Genomic DNA, 22,662 nt, shown 5'->3' on the forward strand with positions numbered 1-22,662 from the left:
CTGCACAAACTTCCCCCGACGACCAGCGTCACTGGTTGTGCAACAGCTGGAGTCAAGACCTGCACAGAAGCAGAAACGAGGACCCTACAATCTTAAATTCTCGGCATGTGTTTTTTAAGAGCTCCTCCCTCAGAACCCCATCCCTCTTTTCTTGCCATTTCAAAGCCGCACGGACGCAGAGAGAGACAGAAACATGGCTGAAGACAGACCAACGGGCTTCTCAACACGAGAAAGGGCTAAGAAATCCACAAGTGACAGAGGAATATTTGAAACCCAGCGCTCTTTGGGCGGCTGCCATCGACAAGCACAGCCCCTACACCTGCCTAGGGGCTCACCGAAGATTGAGAGGTCACCACGCTGTATCCGCCTGTGAGCAACCGTCTGCTACACAGAGCAAGTGGAACAGTCAGCAGAAAGATAAACCTACAGATGAAGGTTTGAGAGCCACCGCACAGACTGGTGGTACCTTGCTCTCAAACCAAGCATCGCTTCTGCGGCTGAAGAAAAGGCTTCAGCACGAACCGGCATCCTTCATCACTGCTCTTCCAGGCTCTAAACAAGGATGACAAAACAAGGATACATCTGCATAGGATTTTATTAAAGTAGGCATCATCCACAACTTACAACATTTGAAAAAATATTCTTAACTTTTTTTTTTTCCTGAATAGGTAATTTAACAGCTACAATGCTCAAATGTCATGAGAGAAGTCTCTGCCCAGAAGTCAAACTTCAAACTGGCAGCAAAAGTTAGACATTTTGTACCACATCACATTGGTTTAGTACAGAAAATGCTGTAACATAGTTACAACAGAAGTTAGTGGGGAAGATACAGGAAAAAAAAAGATACATGCATCATTGGTCACAGGTTGAAAACCAGAATTTCAAACAGAACTCAGACCACGCAGACATCTCTAATCACATTCCCTGATTATCATCACCTTGTTACCTCCAAACAACTCTCTGTTGCAATACGGTTTATTTCAGATTTTGCGAAATAGAAGTTTCTTAAACGGCTGCTCCTAAATGAAGTCAGCAACTTTTGGCAGGGGAAAATAAAAAAAAAAAAAAGAAAATTTTGTTCAAAATGCCATAGGTTTGATTTTCACTTTCACTGCAACACCTTATCCAAAGCTTTTGTGCGATGCCACAGCCAAGGACAGTGTGTTTCAAAAGAACAAACATTCTTGGTCTTCACTCTCGTTAGTTTTAACTGCAGCTCTGAACGAGGGTGAGGGGAGTAGGCCCCGTGACTTTGAGTGAAGTAAAGAAATGGAGTGAGACCCGTCAACAACTCTTTATTTTACACATCTCGTGGAATGGAGGCAATGAGGAGTCCCCAGGGTCTGAATTATGAGAGACTGGAACGCACAAGACACTTCAGCTCATATTAAAGCCCTTCATCTGACGGCTCAGCGTAATGGTTCACTAGGAAATAATCCTGTTCTGGCAGGGCAGAGGACAAAACCTGAGCCAGTCTTTCCTTGTCGGGTACGAATGGAGGGCCAACTTTGCTGGCCCATTGGGCCAAATATTACACTTGAACAATGTGATAGTTACAACAGCGGCCAAAGTTTTAAAACTTGTCTTTTCAGAAACGTAAACAATATAAAAAAAAAGTTTCAATAACAGGCCACAACCTTAGAGGTTTTTGAGCTTAAATACCTGGGAAACGCATACTTTGCCAACAGATGAAACAATAAGATACATACAAAACCAAGAGATAAAAGTTTAACAAATGTTTAAAATAACTGGGTTTCACCACCGAATCTTCATTTGAAGGTTACTTTCACGAGAAAACATATTCCCTGCAGCACGTAGACTCCTTCACAAAGAGACAGAAATCTGGTCATGTCAGTTATCCACTCACTGAGGAAACACCGCAGGGTTACGGAGGGCATAACAGACTCGCAACTACCAAAGCATCATCACAGAAAACATAGCAAACAAGTTGTAGGCAAAAAAATACTTGAACGTGTTTACCCACACATGCTATTGGAGTATACAAGACAAAAAAGATGGAGAGCTCTGTATAGGGAATTTCCAGTCATTTTGAAAATGAAAGATATTTTTTCTTTGAAAAAAAATAAAATCCAAAGTTCCCAGATGCTGTTTCTCAAGGCATGCTATAGCTACAGTAGCCGATGGCTCAGATTCACATCCACGGAAACTGATATTTTACCTAAAATGGCTTTCCTGTCTCTCCAGCTTGTCATTTCTCAGTGTCTCCTCAGTAGCTTTTGAATATCTCCCTTGCATGCGTCTACTAAGACTCCCTGGTTAATCCCAGAATCTCCTGTGCATGAAACTCAATGAGCAGAACAGCCCTTAACTGTAGCTAGAAGATGGTTCCAGCTTCTGGATCCCTCTCTAAAGAATAAAAGTGTATGACAGTTACACATAAATAGCATCTACAAATACACTTACAGCGCACGCGGAAAATGTAGTGAACATGAACAGATTTCAAAGGCTGACTTGACTCTACCGTAAGGCTCCATCATCAGCTCACCTTTAAAACTTGCTCCAGGCAGTACGTCATCATGCTAGCACGGCCAACAACCAGGATAACCAAAAGTAGTGCTAATTATCAATAACCCATACCTGCACATTGCCTTCTTGAAATACACCCCAGATTCACATACACATAACAGCTCTCCCAATTTCAGATCTACCTCCGAGGTTAAACTGAAGGCAGCAGCACTTTCAAAGAACAGGACAAATCTTAGCTTGTAAACCTTGTTTTTTTAAAGCATAATGAGAATTCAAGTCCTATTCCCCTTCACATTTACAAGCATTATAAGAATAATGCTACTTTGTATGCCCTATGTATAGAAAAGTGTATGTTTATACAGCACTATATATATATATAAATAGGAACTATCGACCAAAGTTCGATTTCAAACTAGAATTGCAACAACCCCTGCAATTTGGAAACATGACATAGCTCTTCTGATCTCTCTTTTGTAAGCAAAGAGTAGAAAGGATCATATCTTACTACGATCTAACAGCCTCCACCAGGAAAATGAAAAATCTATTGTTAACTTTGCAGGATATGCCCGAAACACCAGGTTTGACAATATTGCCTCATGTTGTTTGCCAAAGAGGCAGGCAGCAGGAATGATCGGAGAGTCATCAGCCAGGAGTAAGTGCTTTTTTGCTTTTTTTTCTTTTTTTTTTTTCCTTCCTTCTAGCTGCTTAAGTGTGAAAATGCAAGAATTCTGTGTTTGTCATCAGTGCTGTGCTTGGAGACAGTACCAAATGATGTTGTTTATCTAATAGTACATTCCAGCTACAGTATGTTTCTGCCCAACTCTATTGCTACTTATGAAAATTAATAATTGACATGCTCTAAGACTCAGAAAATTATAAACTCATTTAGCCATTTCTTCCTGGTCCTCTGTGGAAATCTGGAAACACCTTACAAAGTATTTCAGTTGGCTTGAGCAATCCTGGAGTCGGACCCAAGGAAGCTAAACATCGTAGTCACCAACTCAGGGAGATCATAATCATGTTTCCAACCCCAATCCCTCCGGGCGTTCCTGTCATCAAAGTTCATCGGCCAGCTGTCAGCTGCAGTGAAAAAAAGAGAAGAAACAAGGTTTAAGAAAAATTTCTTTAAACTTCAAGAGGTATCATCACCAACCATTTGAACTACTAAAGCTGAATTTCAAACTGTAAGACTTGAATTGTACAGGAACAATTTGCAAGTGCCTAAAAAGAAAAGAAACTCCGTTTTGCCCTTAACGTTTTTTCTTACCCACTGCCAAAGAAGCCGATACTAACCTATGGCCTGCCTGACTTCATCCACGTTGTAGGTCACTTGGAGCTCAGGAACATGCTTCTGCACCTCTTGCGCCAGCTCTTCAGGAGTGAAGCTCATGGCACTGATGTTGTATGTCCTCATGCTCAGTGCCTCTGCAGGGGCCTCCATGACCTCTAGAGTCGCTTTCAGACAGTCATCAATATACATCATAGGGAGACGAGTGTCTGCCTTTAGGTTGCATTGAAATTTGCCGGTCTTTATGGCATCATGGAAAATCTGGACAGCATAATCTACAGAAAAGAACAATGGATGTGTGTACTCATCTGCCTCAATCTGTTGTTCACTTCATGACGGTCAACAATCCTCAGACCACCCTCAAAGTCTCCTGTTTAAACTCTAGCAGCAGAACCATGTATGATTTACGCTGTACAGCAGGAGCGTAGAAGTCATCTCAAAATATCCCGATGCTATTCTAGCATTTGCACACTGCAGCAAGACAGCAGAGTTTAAAATATTTTTAAAGGAAATGGTCTCAATGAGTGTAATTAATCTAAAATCTCTCACATACTGTTTAAATGTAAAGGCTATGAAATTATGCCCTAGGCTAGAGAGGACAAAAGTATTGTTCTAACACTGTTGAAACAGCATCTCTACACTGACGCCCCATACTGTCATAGATTAAATTTCTACAAACACATTAAAAATTACTGTATTGGCTTATGTTTTTGCTCTTCTTGCCTGCAATACTGAGAACTACGCACAAGTCACTTACCAGTTGTTCCCCCACCAGGCTGAGAGTCAGCGGATATAATTCCTGGATACCTCAGGCAACGGAAGTCTAGGCCATACCGGTAATGGTAGTACTATGGAGGGAGGAGAGAAACACAGCTTTATGCATCAAGATTAGGCCACACAACTCATTGATTTCACAGGAAAAATCTGCCACAGGATGAACCTTCATGCTGTAGCCATCCCATGACAGGGATGACAGAAAAGGAACTACTGAACAGCCTCCATTCCCTGCCAGGTAGCTGATCTCCCTGCTTGCCCTTTTCTAGTTTACATCCACCTCAGTAGATATGGATTCGTGATATGGATTGGCTTCTAATGTAGGGTCTAGATCTACTGCTCAGAAACAGAAGATTAGTAAGTTTGTGAGACATTTCATGTTAATACAGTCTTCAGACCTGCCACTGTCCTGCATAAATTTCAAGTGTGAGCAAACCGTATGCAAAAATATCAGCTTTAACAATGTTACGTTTATAAAAAACTACAAAGCCAAAAGAGAAGTTGTGCACGTACAGACTCCCACGGCTTTGACTTTAGAGTCTTTTGGGGGGGGGGGGGGGCGGCAAAAGTCATCATGGTCTAGCATGCTTTTGCGAGGCTTTGTACACTGTCATTTATGCAATGCCATTCACATTGGCAGATGAGGCAGAGGCCAAAGTCAAAAGAACCGGGGAAAGAAATTATATTGAAAGTTAGACATTTGCCAGCTTGCAATTCTTTGTACTTTTTCCAAGAAAACTCAAAAGATATTTGCCCTTAAGAGCTGCCTCAGACTACTATTGAGTACTAACGCCTGAAGGAAGGAAAGAATGGGGAAAAAGAACACTGCAATGAGGAATCTTACAAAAGCAATGAAGTTCTCTGTCGTGGTTTAACCCCAGTCAGCACCTAAGCACCACGCAGCCGCTTCCCCCTCCCCGCTCCCAGTGGGGTGAACTTTCATGAAACAAATAAAATAAAAAATTCTCACTTCTCCCATGAGCTCAGCGTGAACCTTGGAGACTCCATAGATTGTCCTTGGTCTCTGAATGCAGAGATCAGGAGTTGGATCTCGAGGAGAGGTGGGTCCAAAGGCTCCAATAGTGCTTGGAACAAAGAGTCTCAAGTTATGCTCAGCTGCAATATCCAGAACATTGTGTAAACCTGGAACAGACAACAAGATTTATCAGAACATACACCGAACTTCCTCAAGCCTCTGTAGGAGTCATGAATGAACTTGAAACCCTTGTCACACACCGGTAATATTTACAGCTCTGGCCAAAGGGACGTTTGCTTCTCCAACAGCACTGAGCAAAGCGCTATAGTGGAACAGCCACGTTATCCGATTATTCACCACTATCTCACGTAAATTCTTGTAGTCCAAGATATCCGCGTAGATAAAAGGACCTAGAAGAAATGGAACCAGTAGGAAATTGAATGCCAAGAGGAATGGATGTAAAGAAAAGTTCTACATGACACTCAAATTGCTGCTTCATGACCATACCTACATTCAGGATTTGACTGCACAGCAGAATGCACGCCTAACAGCAGTGGTCAATAAATTTGTAAATAAGCAGGAGAAATGAAGGGAAACTGCTACCTTTACCTCAACAACAGACTGATGCAAGAACTCCTGTTTTATCCAGTTAACAGCAGGAAAACAGGGAACATCTAGTGTACACTACTCAAATACCTAAATACATCATTAAACAGTAACGACAAAGAAAAACTTACGGAAGTTTCTAATGAAAATAAAAGAATCCAAAAATCCTACTCTATACCCATCTTATCATAAAAATTGCCTGAGCACGGAAAAACAAAGCACAAATTCAAATTCCAACTTGTTCCCTCCAAAAGAATAAATGCATCTCTTTTTACAGCAGGAGCACAACAGCCAAGCTCAGCTTGACTCAAGTAGTTATTCTGGTCAACAAAGTGGCAAAGCAACAGTGAAAACATGCAAAGAAAAATATTTAGAAAAAGGGAATAACAGACAGAAGAAATCAATGTCTTGGCAAGATTTCAAAGCAGGAAGGCATTACCCAGAAGTTTCAAACAGCAACTTGTTCAGTTTAATCCACTTATCATTTAGGCTTTGGTAATTAGTCTATCAACATCAGAGGTAAAGTCAAGATTTTTTTCTTTCCATATGCTTCCCCAGTCACTTACCACTATAAAAAACATTATCTGCAGGCTTTCTAATGTCAGACAAGATCACGTTGTTCTTTCCAAAGCGTTTCCTGCATAAAAATACCCACATGGTACAGTGAGTCCACAGTCTTTGAGATAATTCATAAGTTGCTATGCTGCTATTTTGTTTTGCAGGAGCAGCATCAGAAGAACAATAATTTCCACAATGAAATCAGTTATTGCACTAAAAAACGCCCACCAATCCTTTCAATGTCAATATAGCATCTTAGAAAATTAGTAAACTACTTCTAGTAGCAGTGAAAGACTGCATAAGGATAGAGAAATCTTTTAGAAAATGAAAACATGTTGAGAAGACAGACCTTCCTACCCTCTTCTCGCTGAAAATTTTACCCAGAGATAATCTACTCCCCTGCAGACAACAAAAAGCCACTGGGCATGCTGTAACTGCAGCTACTTTTATACCAACAAAGTAAATACAACTGAGTAATCTCTGCCTTGTGCTTTTCTAATCAGCAGAAGGCTATCGCAGAGAGCAAGTCTGATGGCATTGGAGTACATGCCAGCCTTCCATTATTTGGATGATTTTTAAATATATCGTAGAAAAGGCAGAAAACATTCAAACTGCACCACACTGTTGAATGCAGTGAGTTTGCTCACTTTTGGTCATAGTCCAAATCATCTGCAACAAACACTGTCCACATGCAAACGATAGTCTGGAGCTGAGTAGGTGTGGATATGGACAACGGTATGGAGGAGGGAGAGCTCTCAGAGCATTTTACATTTCTTGAAAAGATACCATGGAAAAAATAAGGTAACTGTGTATGTGAGGCGGGGGAACAGAAAGAGCCAGAAGAAATGTATTTTCGATTTACTCCTTTTGCTGCATCAGTTCATCTTTCACCAAATCATAAAAACTTCAACATTTTGTATCCTAATCTTTATTTTTGTTTGTACTTTACTAAATAGGGCACCTTATTCCTGAAGTTACTTAACTGAAACTCTCAGAGAGATACAAGTCAGCAGTTGCAAAGCCCAACAGCTGGGTAGTTAGCAAAGGACTATGTATTTTTTCAAGTCGATGTTTGTACTTTTTTCTCTCCTGTAGTACCTGCATAAAATCACAGCCTTTGTCTCTCTATTGAGCACTCAAATCCAGCCTTATTTGTCTAGACCAAAAAAGAGAAAAGGAAAACTGTCCACTCTTTGAGGATTCAGATTCTGAATGCTTCCATTTAACTGGAAGCAAACTGAACTCAGCGGCTAGTCTCTTAGACAAAATTATGTTATTTTGGGAATCGTGGCCAACGTACACACAGAAAGTACGTCAGTGAACCTAAACCAAGCACAGGAGTAAAAAAATAAAAAGATGGTGAAAATTTAAAGTTATTTATGAAACTAAGAGGCAAAAAAAGAATCTGCAATCGTCACTAGGATTCTTTTACAAACAACTTTCCAGAAAATAATTGCTTCTAGAAGTGATGGCTAAAGCTTGAATTCCTCCTTAACAGCAAGTCAGAGAATGATGACATACCTCAGAAGCTTAGCAAGTCCCACTCCAAGCTGGCCAAGACCACCTAAGAGGCAACAAACGAGACAAAAATCAGAGAAAAAGTGATATCAAAATACAGAGTTCCATTATTATATGTATCACATCAGAAATGAGTACTATTTTTCTCAGCGAGTCAGAAAGCTTTTATATTTTTCTCAAGGAAAACCCAATGAACTGGTTTTAGTAGCTTTCTGGAATAAAAATAGTAGAGAAGTTCACACCAGACTCTGATCTTATCACCATACAGGAAAGATCATCACAATTCCAGAATATTTGGAGTATTTTTGCTTCCAGTATTCTGCTCACCAGGGAGGGAGGAGGGGAGTAGGGGACTCAGCTGAGAAGCTGGAGCAGGAATACAGTTATGACAGGAATGCTGACCTGTAATTAGCACCCGAGGATGATCGGACTCGGAAAAAGAAACCGAGTGAAAGCTAGCATCGGAGGCCACCTGGCGGGGTGAGACTCCAATGCATCGAACAGGCACGATGGAAATCCCACATCCACAACCGGAGCTCTGTAGCAGCTGGCTGACAGCTCTGCTCACGTTTTTGACAATTGGCATCTTCCTCCTTTAAATATGCTGGGAAAACAAGAGAAAAGATTAGTCACAAACGACTCAAGCATATTAAACATTTTAAACGCTCCGAAGGGTTTCACAGAAATTTGATGCAATCCAAGTCCTAGCTGACATGCCAACTGAGAGCCACGTCTACCAGAAGCAGCCTGTCAAGTAACATGACTAGAGGTAATGTATTCACCAGAGTGAGCTCAAGAAAATATCCACAGCCCCAGCACGGAGTCCAGTACAATGAACAGGGAGAATATAGTTCAAGTTTAAGCCTTTTTAAAACAGTCATTAGAAACCATGATTTCAAGCACAAAAGACAACAAATACAGAATTCAACAAGCTCAGCTGCTATGATTACACAGCTTCACTGTAGGTACTTCTGAGTGAAAGTTTTGTAGACTGCCATGAATAAGCAAACCTTCTTAGTATTGCATCAGCAAGATTCAGCTAAGCCAGCAGAGGCAGCAGTAAATCTCTTTAAAGAGCACTGCTTTGCTCAAACTTAATACGCATGATGGACGGTACCCAGGAAGCAAAGAAAGGAGAAGCAGTATTTACCCAGGACTCGTGAAAATGTCCTAATTATTTCACACACACACACAAAAAAAAAAAAAGACATGATTCGCTCATAATAACACATTGCAAAAATATCCCTAAGTTACCCTGAGCTACATGCAAGTTCAGTTTTCTTTCTCCAAATCTTTCATATTGGGGAAGGAAATGGAGAAGAATGTACCCCAAATAAATTGCACATGCATCCGCAACTGGTCTTTTCTGAGGTTCCAGTTTACTTCTTTCAAATACAATTCTTAAGGCATAATCACTTAAATTCTTCCTTATCCTCCTTCGAACAACTTAACTCTGTTTCCCAAAGTGCTAGAATAAGTAAATTCCCAGATGAAAACATATGTCAAACTAGCTTGCTTGAGATTACCCTGTCAATTCCTTTCTCATATGTGTTCTTGTGGCATATATTATAAAAAGGAGAGTCGGGGAGAAGGAAGGCCACAACAAGAAATTACAGCAGCTAATTGCTGCAGATGAATTCCAGCACTACCAATTCTAGTACACATAGAAAAGCAAACAAGTAATTAACCTGGGTGTTCCTTTCACTCACGGCAACACAGAAGGCTGAGAATTTTCTGATACTTCAGGGAGTCCTGCTGTTTAAATACAGAAGGCTTGCTAAACTACCTATCGCATGCCTAATAAGATACCTCCCCAAAAAAGTGCATTATTAAAAAGCACATTTGCATATTTAAACTGATCAAAGAGACTTATTCTGAGATGCATCTTTCCCCCACCTTAGACTCGTTTGCTCACTTGTTGATTGCCTTGAGAAGCGTGGTCAATTAGTATCCTGATGAATTAGCCAAGCCTCTGCTGCATCTCACAGCCACAAGCCCATTAGAGGGATCAGTCTCCCTGATTATAGGCTTGATCTATTAAAGCTGTATCTCTCCTGTCACAGTGCTACAGAAGCAATCGCTCCGTCTTCTCTAGGCTTTGCACAAGTCTCTTGCAATTCCTTGTTACACACCAACCCTATGTACCTACATCTAACTCCACCTACAAAACTAGAGCAAACAAGCTATTCCTTGAGCACTGAAAGCAAAGAAGCCCCATTTCCCGAGGACTCAATCTCAGAGGTAACTAATTGCTATCTAAGAGGTTATGACATCTTTCTCCTGTCTTGATTCTCCAGCATTGATTAGTACAATTCAGCTAATATTCAGCTTATATTGCTGATGGGCCATGAAGATGATGAAGGGACTGGAGCTTCTCTCCTATGAGGAAAGGCTGAGAGAGCTGGGACTGTTCAGCCTGGAGAAGGGAAGGCTCAGGAGGGATCTCATCAATGTGTATAAATACCTGAAGGGAAGGTGCAAAGAGGACGGAGCCAGGCTCTTTTCAGTGGTGCCCAGTGCCAGCACCAGAGGTCATGGGCACACACGGAAACACAGGAACTTCCCTCTGAACATCAGGAAACACTTTTTTACTGTGAGGGTGCCCAAGCACTGGCACAGTCGCCCATAAAAGTGATGGAGTCTCCAGCCTTGGAGATCTTCAACAGCCACCTGGACACGGTCCTGGGCAGCCCTGCTTGAGCAGGGGGTTGGACCAGATGACCTCCAGAGGTCCCCTCCAACCACAACCATTCTCTGACACTCAGGCAAGGCACTGATGAGATTTCCCTCCCCTGCAAGCCCACCTTCACAAAACAGACATGTTCTTGCTACCTTTGAGACTCAGCCCCTGTCAAGCTTACTTGAAATTAGCCAATAGGTGCAAAAATAGCGAGGTGTGCAGGGGAAGAAGGCAGCAGGCAGACATATCCAGACAATTCAATCTCATAAGACATGTTGCTCCCTAGGAAACCAATGTTAAGAGTGTTAAAGGGCAGTGTCAGCCCTTTAAAGAGCCGTGATAATCCCTTCTTGTTTCAGAATGGGATAATAAAGAACTCTTATAGCACTAAGAGAGACTCACTGGTCTCTGTTGCAGAAAATTTCCCTTTAAAGTACCTGAAAAGGCATTTTGCATTTTGAGCTCTATAAACAAAGTACAAACTCAAGTTAGTTGCTACTAAAAATGCCACGCTAGGATCAAATTGGTTTCCCACCTACTGGACTGGTTTCTCCAAACGCACCTGGAGTGAAACCACACAGGCTTAAGCTGAGAATTTACTTGCAAGTCTAGGCTGACTCAAAAGAACAGTAAACACGTTTCATACCAGACACTGAAAAACCCCTGGGTCACCAAGCAGCACAGCTGTATGCAAAAATCCCACCTATGACGCGCATTTATTTCAAGTATGAAGGGGGGGGAAAAAAAATGGTGTAACTAGCTATTAAATTCTAAAGTTGCCAACAAATGCACAGATATATAAAGAAATTAATAGTATGCCTTAAAAACACCTCCCCAGATCAACCATGAGATAAAGGTAGCCCCAACACAGTGGTTAACTCGCAAAAGCAACTTGGACAGAAAAGCCGATTCTGCTAGATCAGAGTTTCCCATTTTAAATAACTTCAGGGAGTTATTAACAGCTCTAAATATAAAAAGTAGTCATTTAACTGATGTAAAAAACCTTAAAGTTTTTGATAGGTTTCTCTTTCTTACTATCCCAAAGAGGAATACTTCTGTACCGTTAGGAACTGGCGAGAAACAAACCCCTATATATATTTGCAACACCCCCCCCCCCATATTACCTTCTGGCTAGTTTCTCAGTCACTGGTTTTACTCATTGACCCAAACTGATATTAGAAACTAGCTCTTTTGTTTTCTAGATCAAATAACATGAGGAAGTTTTATCCTGAAACATGGAAGTTATTCCCCCCCCCAATTTAAATTAACAACCAATGCTAATTTCAAGGATTAAGCAATACACACTGGAATTTTCCCTCTTCGGTACTCACCTATCCCTCAGCCGGTGATAGAGCCGAAGCAGAGCGGAGACGGCAATTTATAGGACACTGCCTCTTTTGAAAGCCAATCAAAACCTGACAGAAAGTAGGAGTTGTCCCACACCTTAAAAAAAAAAAAAAAAAAAAAGTGCGCGTGAGAGCAGCAGCAGCCAGGGATATCACTTCGTTCACATTTGCTTGATTTTGAAATGCCTGTAACTTTGTGATAGGCAGAGGACTCTGAAGCTACGCAACCAGCTCCTTTAACTAACAGAACCATACAACCTAGGGTCATCTCTGAAGGACAGGTTTTAAACTAACTGGCTGCGGTGCAAAGGATTAGTAGAAAGCAAACACGTGGTCAAATGTAAAGCAATAATCTGCCTTGGATAGCAGGAAATTTCTGAGTTTTGTAAGAAGATTAACGCACAGGGAGAGGGAAAAGAGGGGAAAAAAAGAAACAGGTTCATAAAATGACATTTAGCAAGTTAACTGCCAGCTGCTGCTCCTTTGCAAGGCTTCTAAAGTGTTACATAAGCAGCAAGCACCTGTTGCTCATATAAAAGACAAAAACGTGTTCATAGAAGCTAGTAGTTTCTTATGTATTAGTTATTAATAGTACATTACGGTGATAAGAAAGATAAGAAACTCATGGGTTTGGTCTGGAAAATCCCACAACAGTAAGCTTCAAAGAAAATGGGAAAGCGGGAGGAGACAGAGGTCAGAAGCAAACCCTGCATCTCCCACAGCATTTCTGGGGGCTGCACAGCTGCTGAGATGCCACGGGATGCTCCTCCACACAGCTAACCAAAGAAGTCCAAAACTTGCTTCTTTCAAAGAAAGTTAAGACACTTTCTAGGGCACAGGAACTCGCAGATTCCCAACCACTGGTACGTTCAAAACGGCCAATATCCTCGGGCACATGGTCCACACCAACGCGCTAAACTCCAAGCTATCGTTCTCCACTCACGTTTGTCTCCAAAACCACGCAGTTTCTGCTTCACACTTGAAGAAAGGCTTACGCACGGGAAAGCTCCTCTACTTTTTCCAACTGTATCAAGAAGAGCTCGAGGGGAAAGATACTGCTCGCCTTGGGCATCCAGAAGACGAAGCACATGCCACCTTGCCCGTCCCACGGGAAAGCCTTACTCCCTGGCGCCCAAGTGCTGCCAACTGGAAAGACCATCGGATCACCGCTTTTGGGAGCGCTCAAGCTGCAACAACTAGGGGATACCCTCAGCTCAACCGACAATTAACGCGGCCTGGATAGCTGGACAGACCGAAGCCATCACACATCCCCTGTTGGCATTTCCTCTGGTTCGGAGAGCCCCAAACTGGGGTAAGGGGACCCTGCGTCCCTCCCTGTGTCCCCTGGCATGGTGGATGTGCCAGGGCAGGGCAGAGGGGTGGCCAGGCTCGTGCTGTTCTCTCTGGCAGGCAGCTGTTGGCTAACCTCAGTTAAAATAACCTTGACACACACGCGCAATCTCCCCGGCTCGTTTTACAGAGGTGACGCACGACCGCGGGACGACGCCGTACCCCTCGCGAAGCCCGCCAAGAAACGACGTCAGCCTGAAACGCCAACTAGAAATCTGACCTCAGCAACCAGAAGAAGGGGAGGAAAAAAAAAAAAAAAAAAGGTCAGATTATACCAGCTACTGAACAGCGTGACGCTCTCGGAGCGGATAAGGCAAGATCTACTTCACGCCGGGCCTCCACAGGTGAAGTGAAGAGGCTGGTGCGAGGTACGCGCGCGAAGAAAACCCGTAAGCCCACGTCAGGTCTCTGGTGAGAAGCGAAAGGCCCTGAAGACCAAAGCGCCGCTCCCGTCCCCGGCCCCCAACGGGCGGCGGCACCTCCTCACGCCGCTGCCCCGGGCAGAGACGGAGGGGTGGCGGGAAGGGGAGGGGGGAAAGCCGGCTCCCTGCCCGGGCAGGGCCCGGTCCCCGCCCCCGGAGATGAGGCGATGCAGGGCGGGAAACGGCGCCCGCCGCCCCTCAGGCGAGCGGCCGTTACGGAGCAGCGGCCGGCCGCCCCCCTCCCCCACCTCATTCATTCCGTCACGGGCCGGGGAGCGGGGCGGCCCCGCGCCCCACGGCCCCACGGCCCGGCCCCACGCTCACCCGCGGATCCCGCCGAGCTCCCCGCCGCCGCCGCCGCCGCCGCCGCCGCCGTCTCCTCCGTTCCCCGCCGCCGGCTCCGGGTGCCGTTCGCCCGGCGCCGCGCCCCCAGAGGCCCAGGGGTGATGGGGGAGGCGGGGCTGAAGCCAGACGTCACCGCCTGCCGGGGGAGGAGATTGGGGAGTGCGGGGGGGGGAAGTGATGTGATGTGACGTCAGAGCGACGTGATGTCATGCGCTGTGAGACGTATCGCTTCCGGTGAGGGGGGCGGCCCTCCCGCAGGCCTGGGTCCAGCAGGGCACAGTGGACGGAGCCTCCTTGGCCTCGGTGGCACCAAGGGGACACCAGGGACGCGCAAATACACGAGGTCCCCAAGACGTGAGGTCGGCAGTCACTGGCCAAGCTACGGTATGACAACATGGCGCTGGCTGAGGCCAGGTTTGCAAAGAGAAATTCAGGACGTGCACCAGTACGAAGGTCCAAGGCAAGGGGAGCCACGGCGGCCCCTTTGCAAATGCCGCGAAAAGAATATTTCTAACTGGAAAGCATCCTCCATATTGGGCTGCAAGGTAAGAATGTCGCGAAGCCTGTCCGCTGCGAAAAGGGTAGGGCTAATTGAAGATACGGTGAAGAAACTTCTCTTGGGGATTGGGTGACCTGTTGCTCAGCCCTTTGAGCAGGATGAGTGCTGCTGTTGATGATCGCTCTGGGTGAGAGAAAGGACCAGCAGCCTGCATATTTTGCCAATGAAAACCTGTCGATTAAGCAACTGTTGAGGAGGGTGTGGCAAATCGGTGAGTTCTGCAGGATTTGTGTGCTTGGGAATAAGACTGTTCGATGATCAGCATACGGATGATGGAAAATTCTTCTACCTCCAAGTAGGAATTCATACAGAGGTTCAAGAGCAGGTTCATTTATCAGAGTTAAAACGCCAGAAAGGCTTTTGAGTGTTTAAAAAAAAAAAAAAAAAACAAAACCAGGAGCTCCATCATGAAGAAGATAGAAGGGGAAAGTCCTCTAAGACCATGGTAGCTCTTCTGTGGTAATTAATGGCAGAACACTGATGGCAAGACTTCAGGAATAAATAAAGTATTAGACATTTGCCTTTCTACATGGAGGAAGAAGAAAAAGCAAAAGCTGGAGGGTGTTTTTTCTCCCCTCTTCCCCACTGTGAACAGTTTAAGACCTGTTTATGGGCAGAAATTAGGCAAGATGGAAAGACTATAATCTGCAGAACACTGTGAAATACAACAAACTTCAGAAAAGATAGGTAACGTTTCAAAAAGATACATTTAAATGTGAAATCCAGGTCAAAGGAGGAGGTTGGTTTGCCTTCAGGAGCACCTTCAAACACAGAAAGCAAGTACTGCTAAGATTGTTTGAGCGTAAACATGACTCAAGCGCTAACCATTTTTAAAACAGAAACTGATAAGCTCAACACCACACAAAAATGACTCCATTGTATGAATAACAATCAAGTGGGTCCAGCCAACAGGAAGGACCCATACAAATGTAATTACTGCACTTAGCTTCCTTATGCCTCAATGTTCTGCTTATAATAAATGGTCTTGAAAAGCATTTTTATAGAGAGTGGTTAGTTTGAAAAGCTCTGTGAGGTCCTCATCTGCTCCTTGCTGTGGTTAGGCATGTATTGCTCATCACTCGGTGAACTGAACTAAGAACATAAAAGCAACCACAGCAAATCAAGCAAAGATCATCCTCGTCCACTTTTTTTTTGTCTCTAACAGCAGCTCTTTCCCCACAATACTCTCACAGACCTCTGTGATCTACAGCTGAAGGCCCTTCTGAACCAGACATGGTATCTTCACATTCCGTATGTTTACAGTCACTCGTCATTAATGTTTTTCTCCTCCACAAACTCGCCCATGTACTTTTCCAACTCAGGTAAGCTTGTAGTATCCACACTGGATAATATGCCTGCTTCATATATAATTTTGTGCCCTCTAATTATATGTAGCCAAGCTGTTACATAACAATCCCCAACCTGCCTGCCAAGGTGTGAAATTCATAAGCAGGAGGGAAGGGGAAAAAAAAAAAGTCTTATAAACATCTCTGTGGCAAGCTAATCTTATCTCAAAGCCTTTGTTCTTCAAGATTGCTTGGGGAGTTAATGTTGTTTACGGTTGTGAAAGATAGAAGCGTTTGGAATAAGGGGAAAAAAAAGTAGTAGCGTTGTTTGCTAGAAGTACAGTTCAGCAGAGGAAAGGCGGAGAAAGGTCTGGAGCTGTGGAAGCTCTTTGTATGGCTGCTGCTGGCAATGAGAAGCCGGTGAGGATTGGCTCAGGAAAAGGAGGATTCAGTCAGCTTCTGTCTGAAAGAAGGCATTGCTGACTGCATCCCCTGTTTAGGACTTGCCGTGGAACATCAAATCAATGACCCATCAAACACGGTGTCCTGTTTGCCAGCAGTTGTCTCCTTTGTCCTTCAGAGGACATCCTGCTGATCCACATACTCACAGTGTTCCCCTGAGAAGGCGAAGAACACGCCAGCTTCCTCTGCTGGCAGGACCTTATGCTGTCAGAAGTCACCTACTCCCTCAGCCACAAATAGCAGGAGAACCTTGATTTAGGAGTGGGATTCCCTTATCGAGCCCTGCTTCCTAGGCTGCAAAAACCTAGGACGCTGCTCGGAGTTTTAGAAAGCGTGACACAGGATCAGATTTAAGTCCAAATACTTTGCACAAACTGCTCCAGGCTCTCTAATCCCTCCTGGTTGCTCGTTAAGAACTTCCTGCTACATACAGCTTTACCAGTTGTCTAGGAAATCGGGAGTGCCTGGACTGCATCGAACCATGTCATGTTACTGGGCTTCTGCCGTTTTGGCGAAGGAAGGCCCCTCTCTAGAAGGATGTTCAGCCAGTACCCCTCAAGAAACGCTCAACATTGTCCTCGCTGCCTCCATACAGTGTTACGGTATTATCACATCAATTTGGGGAGTGTCTGCGTGTCAGCCCCAACAGATGGGATTGCCCTTCAGTGGGCTGTCTGCAAACAAGAACAGACAGTTCAGGACGTTTGCTCTAAGTAAACCAGGCAGAGGCGGGCTGGGGAGGAGAAGTACAACAGATGGGGGTAACAAATAGCACGTGATGGGCTGAGAAACAGAAGAGGAGGCGACTCACAGCCCTGAGGCAGGCAAGGGAGTGCAGAGAAGCTATGAAGAGACTGAGTGAAGGAGAGCGTTGGAGAAGACGGGCAGAACTAGCGTACAGAGGTCCCAGATGACTCTATGAGCTGGCTGCTGTGTGCAGTCACTTCTCACTAGAGACTTAGCAGCCTTTCCAGGAGAGTTCATTGCGGGCTTCACTCCACGGCTTTCCTGTTAGGCTACCAGTCGGAGAGGCACCAGCAGGGATCCTGGTGTCTCAGGTAACGCACCTCCTTTGTGCAATCCCAGGCCAGCGGGCACTGACAGGGGAGCCTTCTGGGCCCTCGTATTACCCCCAAGGGAGCCCTTTGCTCCAGCTAGCTGTGCACCTTCCAGTCACGTGGAAAGCAGAAACACCGGTGCAAAAGTGCGAAGGAGATCAGCATTGCATGATGCAAACTGTAACCTGAGACAAGGGGGACAGTCCAGAGGCCTTGCACACAGATGGCTATCTATGTGGGACCGACTTGGAAGGCATCTGGCACCCCAGAGCCCATTTTACAGTGATGCATTTGGGGGTAAGAAAAGGATTTGTAGAAGTTGCTTTCTCTGTTGCTGATGTGAGACACCTAGGCAGGTGCTTCAAATGAAGATGATTTCCCTGGAAAGGAAAATGAAGAGGCAGAATTTGTAAGCAAGAAGCACAGCTCCAAAACCTCAGCACAAAGAGGTTTGGAGGACATGGGAAGGGAAGGCGTAGGACTGCATTTTCTTCAGAAGGCTTGTCAGCTCACAGGACACATTCCTGTGGTTGAGATCCAAAAACGTTGAACCTAGGTTAATAACCCATGAAGCATTCGGTCTTGCACTCTTGTCCTGTATAGAAATTTAGCAGTCGTGTTCCAAAACAGCATAAAAAGAAATGTTTCCAGTGGAAAGTGCCATCCTATCCCAGCTCAATATACCTGATATCAAGTGAATTCCCTTTCTAAGACTATTTTAGTTTTCACTTGTAGAGTCTAACACTATCTTGAGTGTTAGCCTTACCCCAGAGTCTAACACTCAGTGGGATCCTTGCTGTGGACATGCAGCTCCGCTAACTTTATTCTCTACATGGCCTCCTGCTTAGAAGAGCAAGTATGTTGATATGATGAGTTCTCTTCTTGGAAGAGCTATGCCCATCGCCTGCACAAAATCAGCCAGCAGCAGACTCTCTCTCATGATATGCTCGAAGCTGCACAGGAGTTTGCTGAACAGCTGCCAGCCGGGGCTGTAAATGTGTGTGTGTGTGTGTACTGATAGGGTGTATCAGTTTTGAAGCGTGGTGTCGTAACTGTCAGGCTGTGCAGATAGCACAAACACAAGGATTCCTACAGTCCCTGTTCCAGCGAAGATCCTCTTGACTGAACAAAGTCCCCCTCCTACATTGGTTTCTGCACCTAAGACCAACCAGGTGACTCATCCTGCTGGGCTGAGGCCTCAGTTAGCGAAGCCAATTAGGACTTTGCATATACATGAGACGCTGGCCTTGATGGGGACGGGGGGGAGCCATCTCCTTGTGTTGTTCTTTTAGGAAGCACAACCTTGCTCAGAAACACTGTAGAACCTAACAGGTCCTACCCTGCCACTGGGCTGGTGACCTCAGTAAGAGTGGGAACACTAGAAACCACAGTCAAACGAAGGGAGAATAACTCGTAGCAATGGAAGGATGCAAAGTCGGGAAAGGCAGCAGAGGAAGTTTGAAATGCCAAGGTGATGATTAGCAACTGAAAGATCCGTTAGGTACTACAGCCCTCTCCGATGTCTGGGCAGTCAAGGTGATACAGCCTCGGAGAGCCACTCGTATCTGTAATGAGCTGCAGTCCTGACCAGGAGTGTGGATGGTGCAGAACAGCCCTTGAGCACATAGACTGAACCATAGGAAGCAGAGAGAACAAGCTGTAGCTTTTTGGCAAGAAACTGGATCCAGGTCACACAACTGAGATGCTAGCAGATCCTTCCAGGACCAGATCACTCACTTGGGTAAACCAACAGAGCCATACTGATCTACGCTCAATGAGAATGGCAGGTGTTCTACCATATTTATTGATGAATACTGATTTGGACCCCATTTCTGCCCTGAGACAAGTATTTTTAATTCCCATAAGAGGCAGTGTACGCAGCAGTTTAGGACTGTAACATGTATCTTTGGGACAAAAAAAAACCAAAACAGCTCAGATATCAGGGGAAGGAAGTTACAGAGTCTCCACACAGGGAAAAAGTGGTACAGCCTGATTAATTTTATTTCTCCTACAAATTTTCATAGAAAATATGTGGCTGGGGATATCACTGCATGGGATCATATTGATCTGAAAGTAGTGCTGAGAGGCTGGCTCCGAGGACCCACATGAACTGGAGAACATAGCAAGACATGATATGATCACTAGAGGACAGAGGCACGTAGTACTGTAAGATCACTGTATGCCAGATTGTATTCTTATGGTTTTTTCTACAGGCTTTTGCCACTGCCCACTGTCAAGGGACAAGTTAATAAGGAAGTGGACTTTTGCCTTGACTTTATATGGTCTTATGTCCCTCAGACCATAGCAGCCAGCCCTAATGAGTAAATTGTCAGTTCTAGATACAAGTTCCTGTTGTGTCCAAACGTGCCACGGTAGCCACAAAGAGGCACCGAGGAGGGAGACTGAACTTCACTTTGATGACAGCTCAGCAACACAGAACGTGAAAAGAAGAAATGTCTTCTCCCTGTGGTGCTGAACTGGTTTAACCCTGATGTTCATCATCTCCAACAGATCTGACGCAGGCTGTGCTTGTGCACAAGAAGGTGTCACATTGTGTTGGCAGGCAAAGGAGAACATCACACTGATCAAAGTCAGTTGTAATCTTCCCTCTGTGAGTGACTGGCATTGCTTTTGCACCCAAACATGTGTGTCACACTGGATTGCCATTTCCTTGGACGGGAATAGATGGGGAAGATTATATTTAGAAGTCATTGTTTTTAATTAAAAGAATAAGCTTGATGTCCTTTGGTTCAATTAGATTTGCCTTGTCTTTTTTTTTTTTTTTTTAAATGAGAGGTGAAGCACTGTGTCAACCATGGATGCCTTGTTTTTAAGATCATTCACCTGGCCTCATTCCAGTTCTTGTGAGCTCCTGCAAAGTGAACACACAGGTGTTAGCCCTTCAGGTAGGCTGAGAAGGAGGAATGCTTCTGCTGATAGCATCTTTCAGCCTGGCTGTTCAACACTCTGCATAAGAAAGATCACTGTCTGAAAGGTAACGTTTTCTTTGGGCAGGCTGGTCAGAGAAAGCAGGAGTTTCTGCGGCAGGTTTTACTCCAGCGCTGGGTGCACGCATCTTAGGGACTGCGGTGGCTGCAGTCACATTTCTCTGCGTAAGGGGAGCGGTACGGCATCTTGCACCGTAAAGTACCAGGATAAAGCCTTCGGTGCTTCCCAGATGCTTTTGTGTTACCGCCTTGTTATAATCAGCATCTTTTTGTGAACACAGGATAGCAATCCTGCAAGGGCAGCTCCCCTTAGGGACAGACATTTCTCCACCGCAACGTAGGACACATGAATACTGCTAATGCACTGATGGCAGATACTTTATGTGGTTTCTTTTATATCCACGATGCTAATTTCCACCCTCCTGGTGAGGGGTTTTACAAGAGAGATGAGACACAATTCGTGACAGTCCAGAGCAACAAGAATTATCAAAAAACTGGGAAAAGGGGAAGGGAACAGAGACAGTTCTGTGAAGAGCAGAGGTGGCTGGAGACGACAAGGGGCCAATCTTACAGTGCAATGCACCACCACCACAAAAAAAACCCAAAGTATATTGATTTTGAAGCAACGTACTCAAATAATAGCAAGATTATTCATCAGGACAAACTTTTAGCTGTAAGAAAGTCCTGGAAAAGATCACTTGGGGAGGGAGCAGAGTTTCTGTTGCAAAGAGATTTAAGAGCAGGTTAGGTAAGCCCCATCAGCAAAGATGTACATTTAGTGGATTCTGTCTCAGGGCAAAGAGAGAGGCTTAACGACCAGCTCTCTTCAGATTTAGCATCTGAATCTCTCTCCATTGCTTGCTATTTCTGCAACTCTGAAGGCTCTGCAGTTTAGCTCTGTGGGCGTATAGAGCGATCCTCCAGTTCTGGTGTCACCCATAGACACCAGACATAGTTTGTGATTTATTTACTATCCAAGAAACATATAAAATAACGAGGGAACAGTTGTTTATCCTGAGAACGTACCAAAAAGGCCACTGATTCAAGTTTTGAAGGTTACACAATCCTCAAGAAGCCCTGACCTGCACTGCAACCAGCTAGTAGAAATTCCTAGATCTCAGAAAGAGATGCATTTGTTATTTTGGGGAAGGAAACAGCTTCATTTGTTCCCTGAAGACTTTCCTGTACATACCCATTTACCCACTGCCTTGCAGCTTTACATCTAAGCAAACAAAATGGATGAAGGATACATCCCAAATATAAGAACAATGATTTGAGATATATTTGCACGTATAGGTAACAAGCCAGGCAGGGAAAAATCAGGCCCTAAGTCATACCCTTGATGAACACTTGCCTGTACAGAGGCCATGATGTTGCTAAAAAACCCACAGCAAGCTGACGCTTGCCCTTAAGCAGGGTTTTCACACCTCAGAGTGGATACACAGAGCTCGCAAGGGGCAGGCAGGTGCTCTAATTCAAAGTGACTCTCGCTTCTCTTTTGCTGACTTCCCCAGTTTTCCGGCACAGCTCCTGTAGCACACTGAGAACGTCACATGGAAGGCTCAGAACAGAAACAGTAAGTCCCAACCAATCTCCCTACCCTTCACAGCTTCTGTAAAGGCCAAATACATTCATCCTGTAACAAACATGAGTAACCACAGCCAAAAACAAAGGCAGAAGGGAAAAGTTATATACCCTCAGCAGTTGTTTTTGCAGAACTAGATCCACTAATGGCGTCTGGGGTGCACACAGCATCCATTTTTCTTCCTTCCTTACTGGCCTTGACAGTGCAGGTTTCCACAGGGGTTAATTTCAACGAGGCTGTGGAAACAAGATGTATAATTAGTGCAGCTAATGACAAGGACGAGTTTCCAGTCTAAGCAGGAGCAGCATATCAAACGGCTCTGAGGCCAGTAGAAGAGAGTTTGTTCACAGTAAGTCATCTCTGTCCAGTAAATCATGGCCAGCTTTCCTAAAGGTCTGTATCCTTCTAAACGAC

At 44.6% G+C, this 22,662-nt stretch overlaps 1 protein-coding gene across 1 annotated transcript; it reads right to left on the minus strand.

Moving 5' to 3' along the window:
* Positions 1-577: 577 nt before the first annotated feature.
* Positions 578-13,874, minus strand: LOC127014325 (L-threonine 3-dehydrogenase, mitochondrial). Its single transcript, XM_050893637.1, has 10 exons — positions 13,859-13,874; positions 12,219-12,330; positions 8,610-8,811; positions 8,211-8,253; positions 6,698-6,768; positions 5,786-5,935; positions 5,520-5,692; positions 4,533-4,623; positions 3,781-4,050; positions 578-3,567 (listed from the first exon to the last, which is right to left on the minus strand). Exons 3-10 carry the CDS (start codon positions 8,791-8,793, stop codon positions 3,428-3,430), a joined length of 1,122 nt encoding a protein of 373 aa, XP_050749594.1. The 5' UTR covers positions 8,794-8,811; positions 12,219-12,330; positions 13,859-13,874; the 3' UTR covers positions 578-3,427.
* Positions 13,875-22,662: the final 8,788 nt, after the last annotated feature.

Source organism: Gymnogyps californianus, chromosome 3 (assembly GCF_018139145.2).
Source record: "Gymnogyps californianus isolate 813 chromosome 3, ASM1813914v2, whole genome shotgun sequence".
NCBI lineage: Eukaryota > Metazoa > Chordata > Aves > Accipitriformes > Cathartidae > Gymnogyps > Gymnogyps californianus.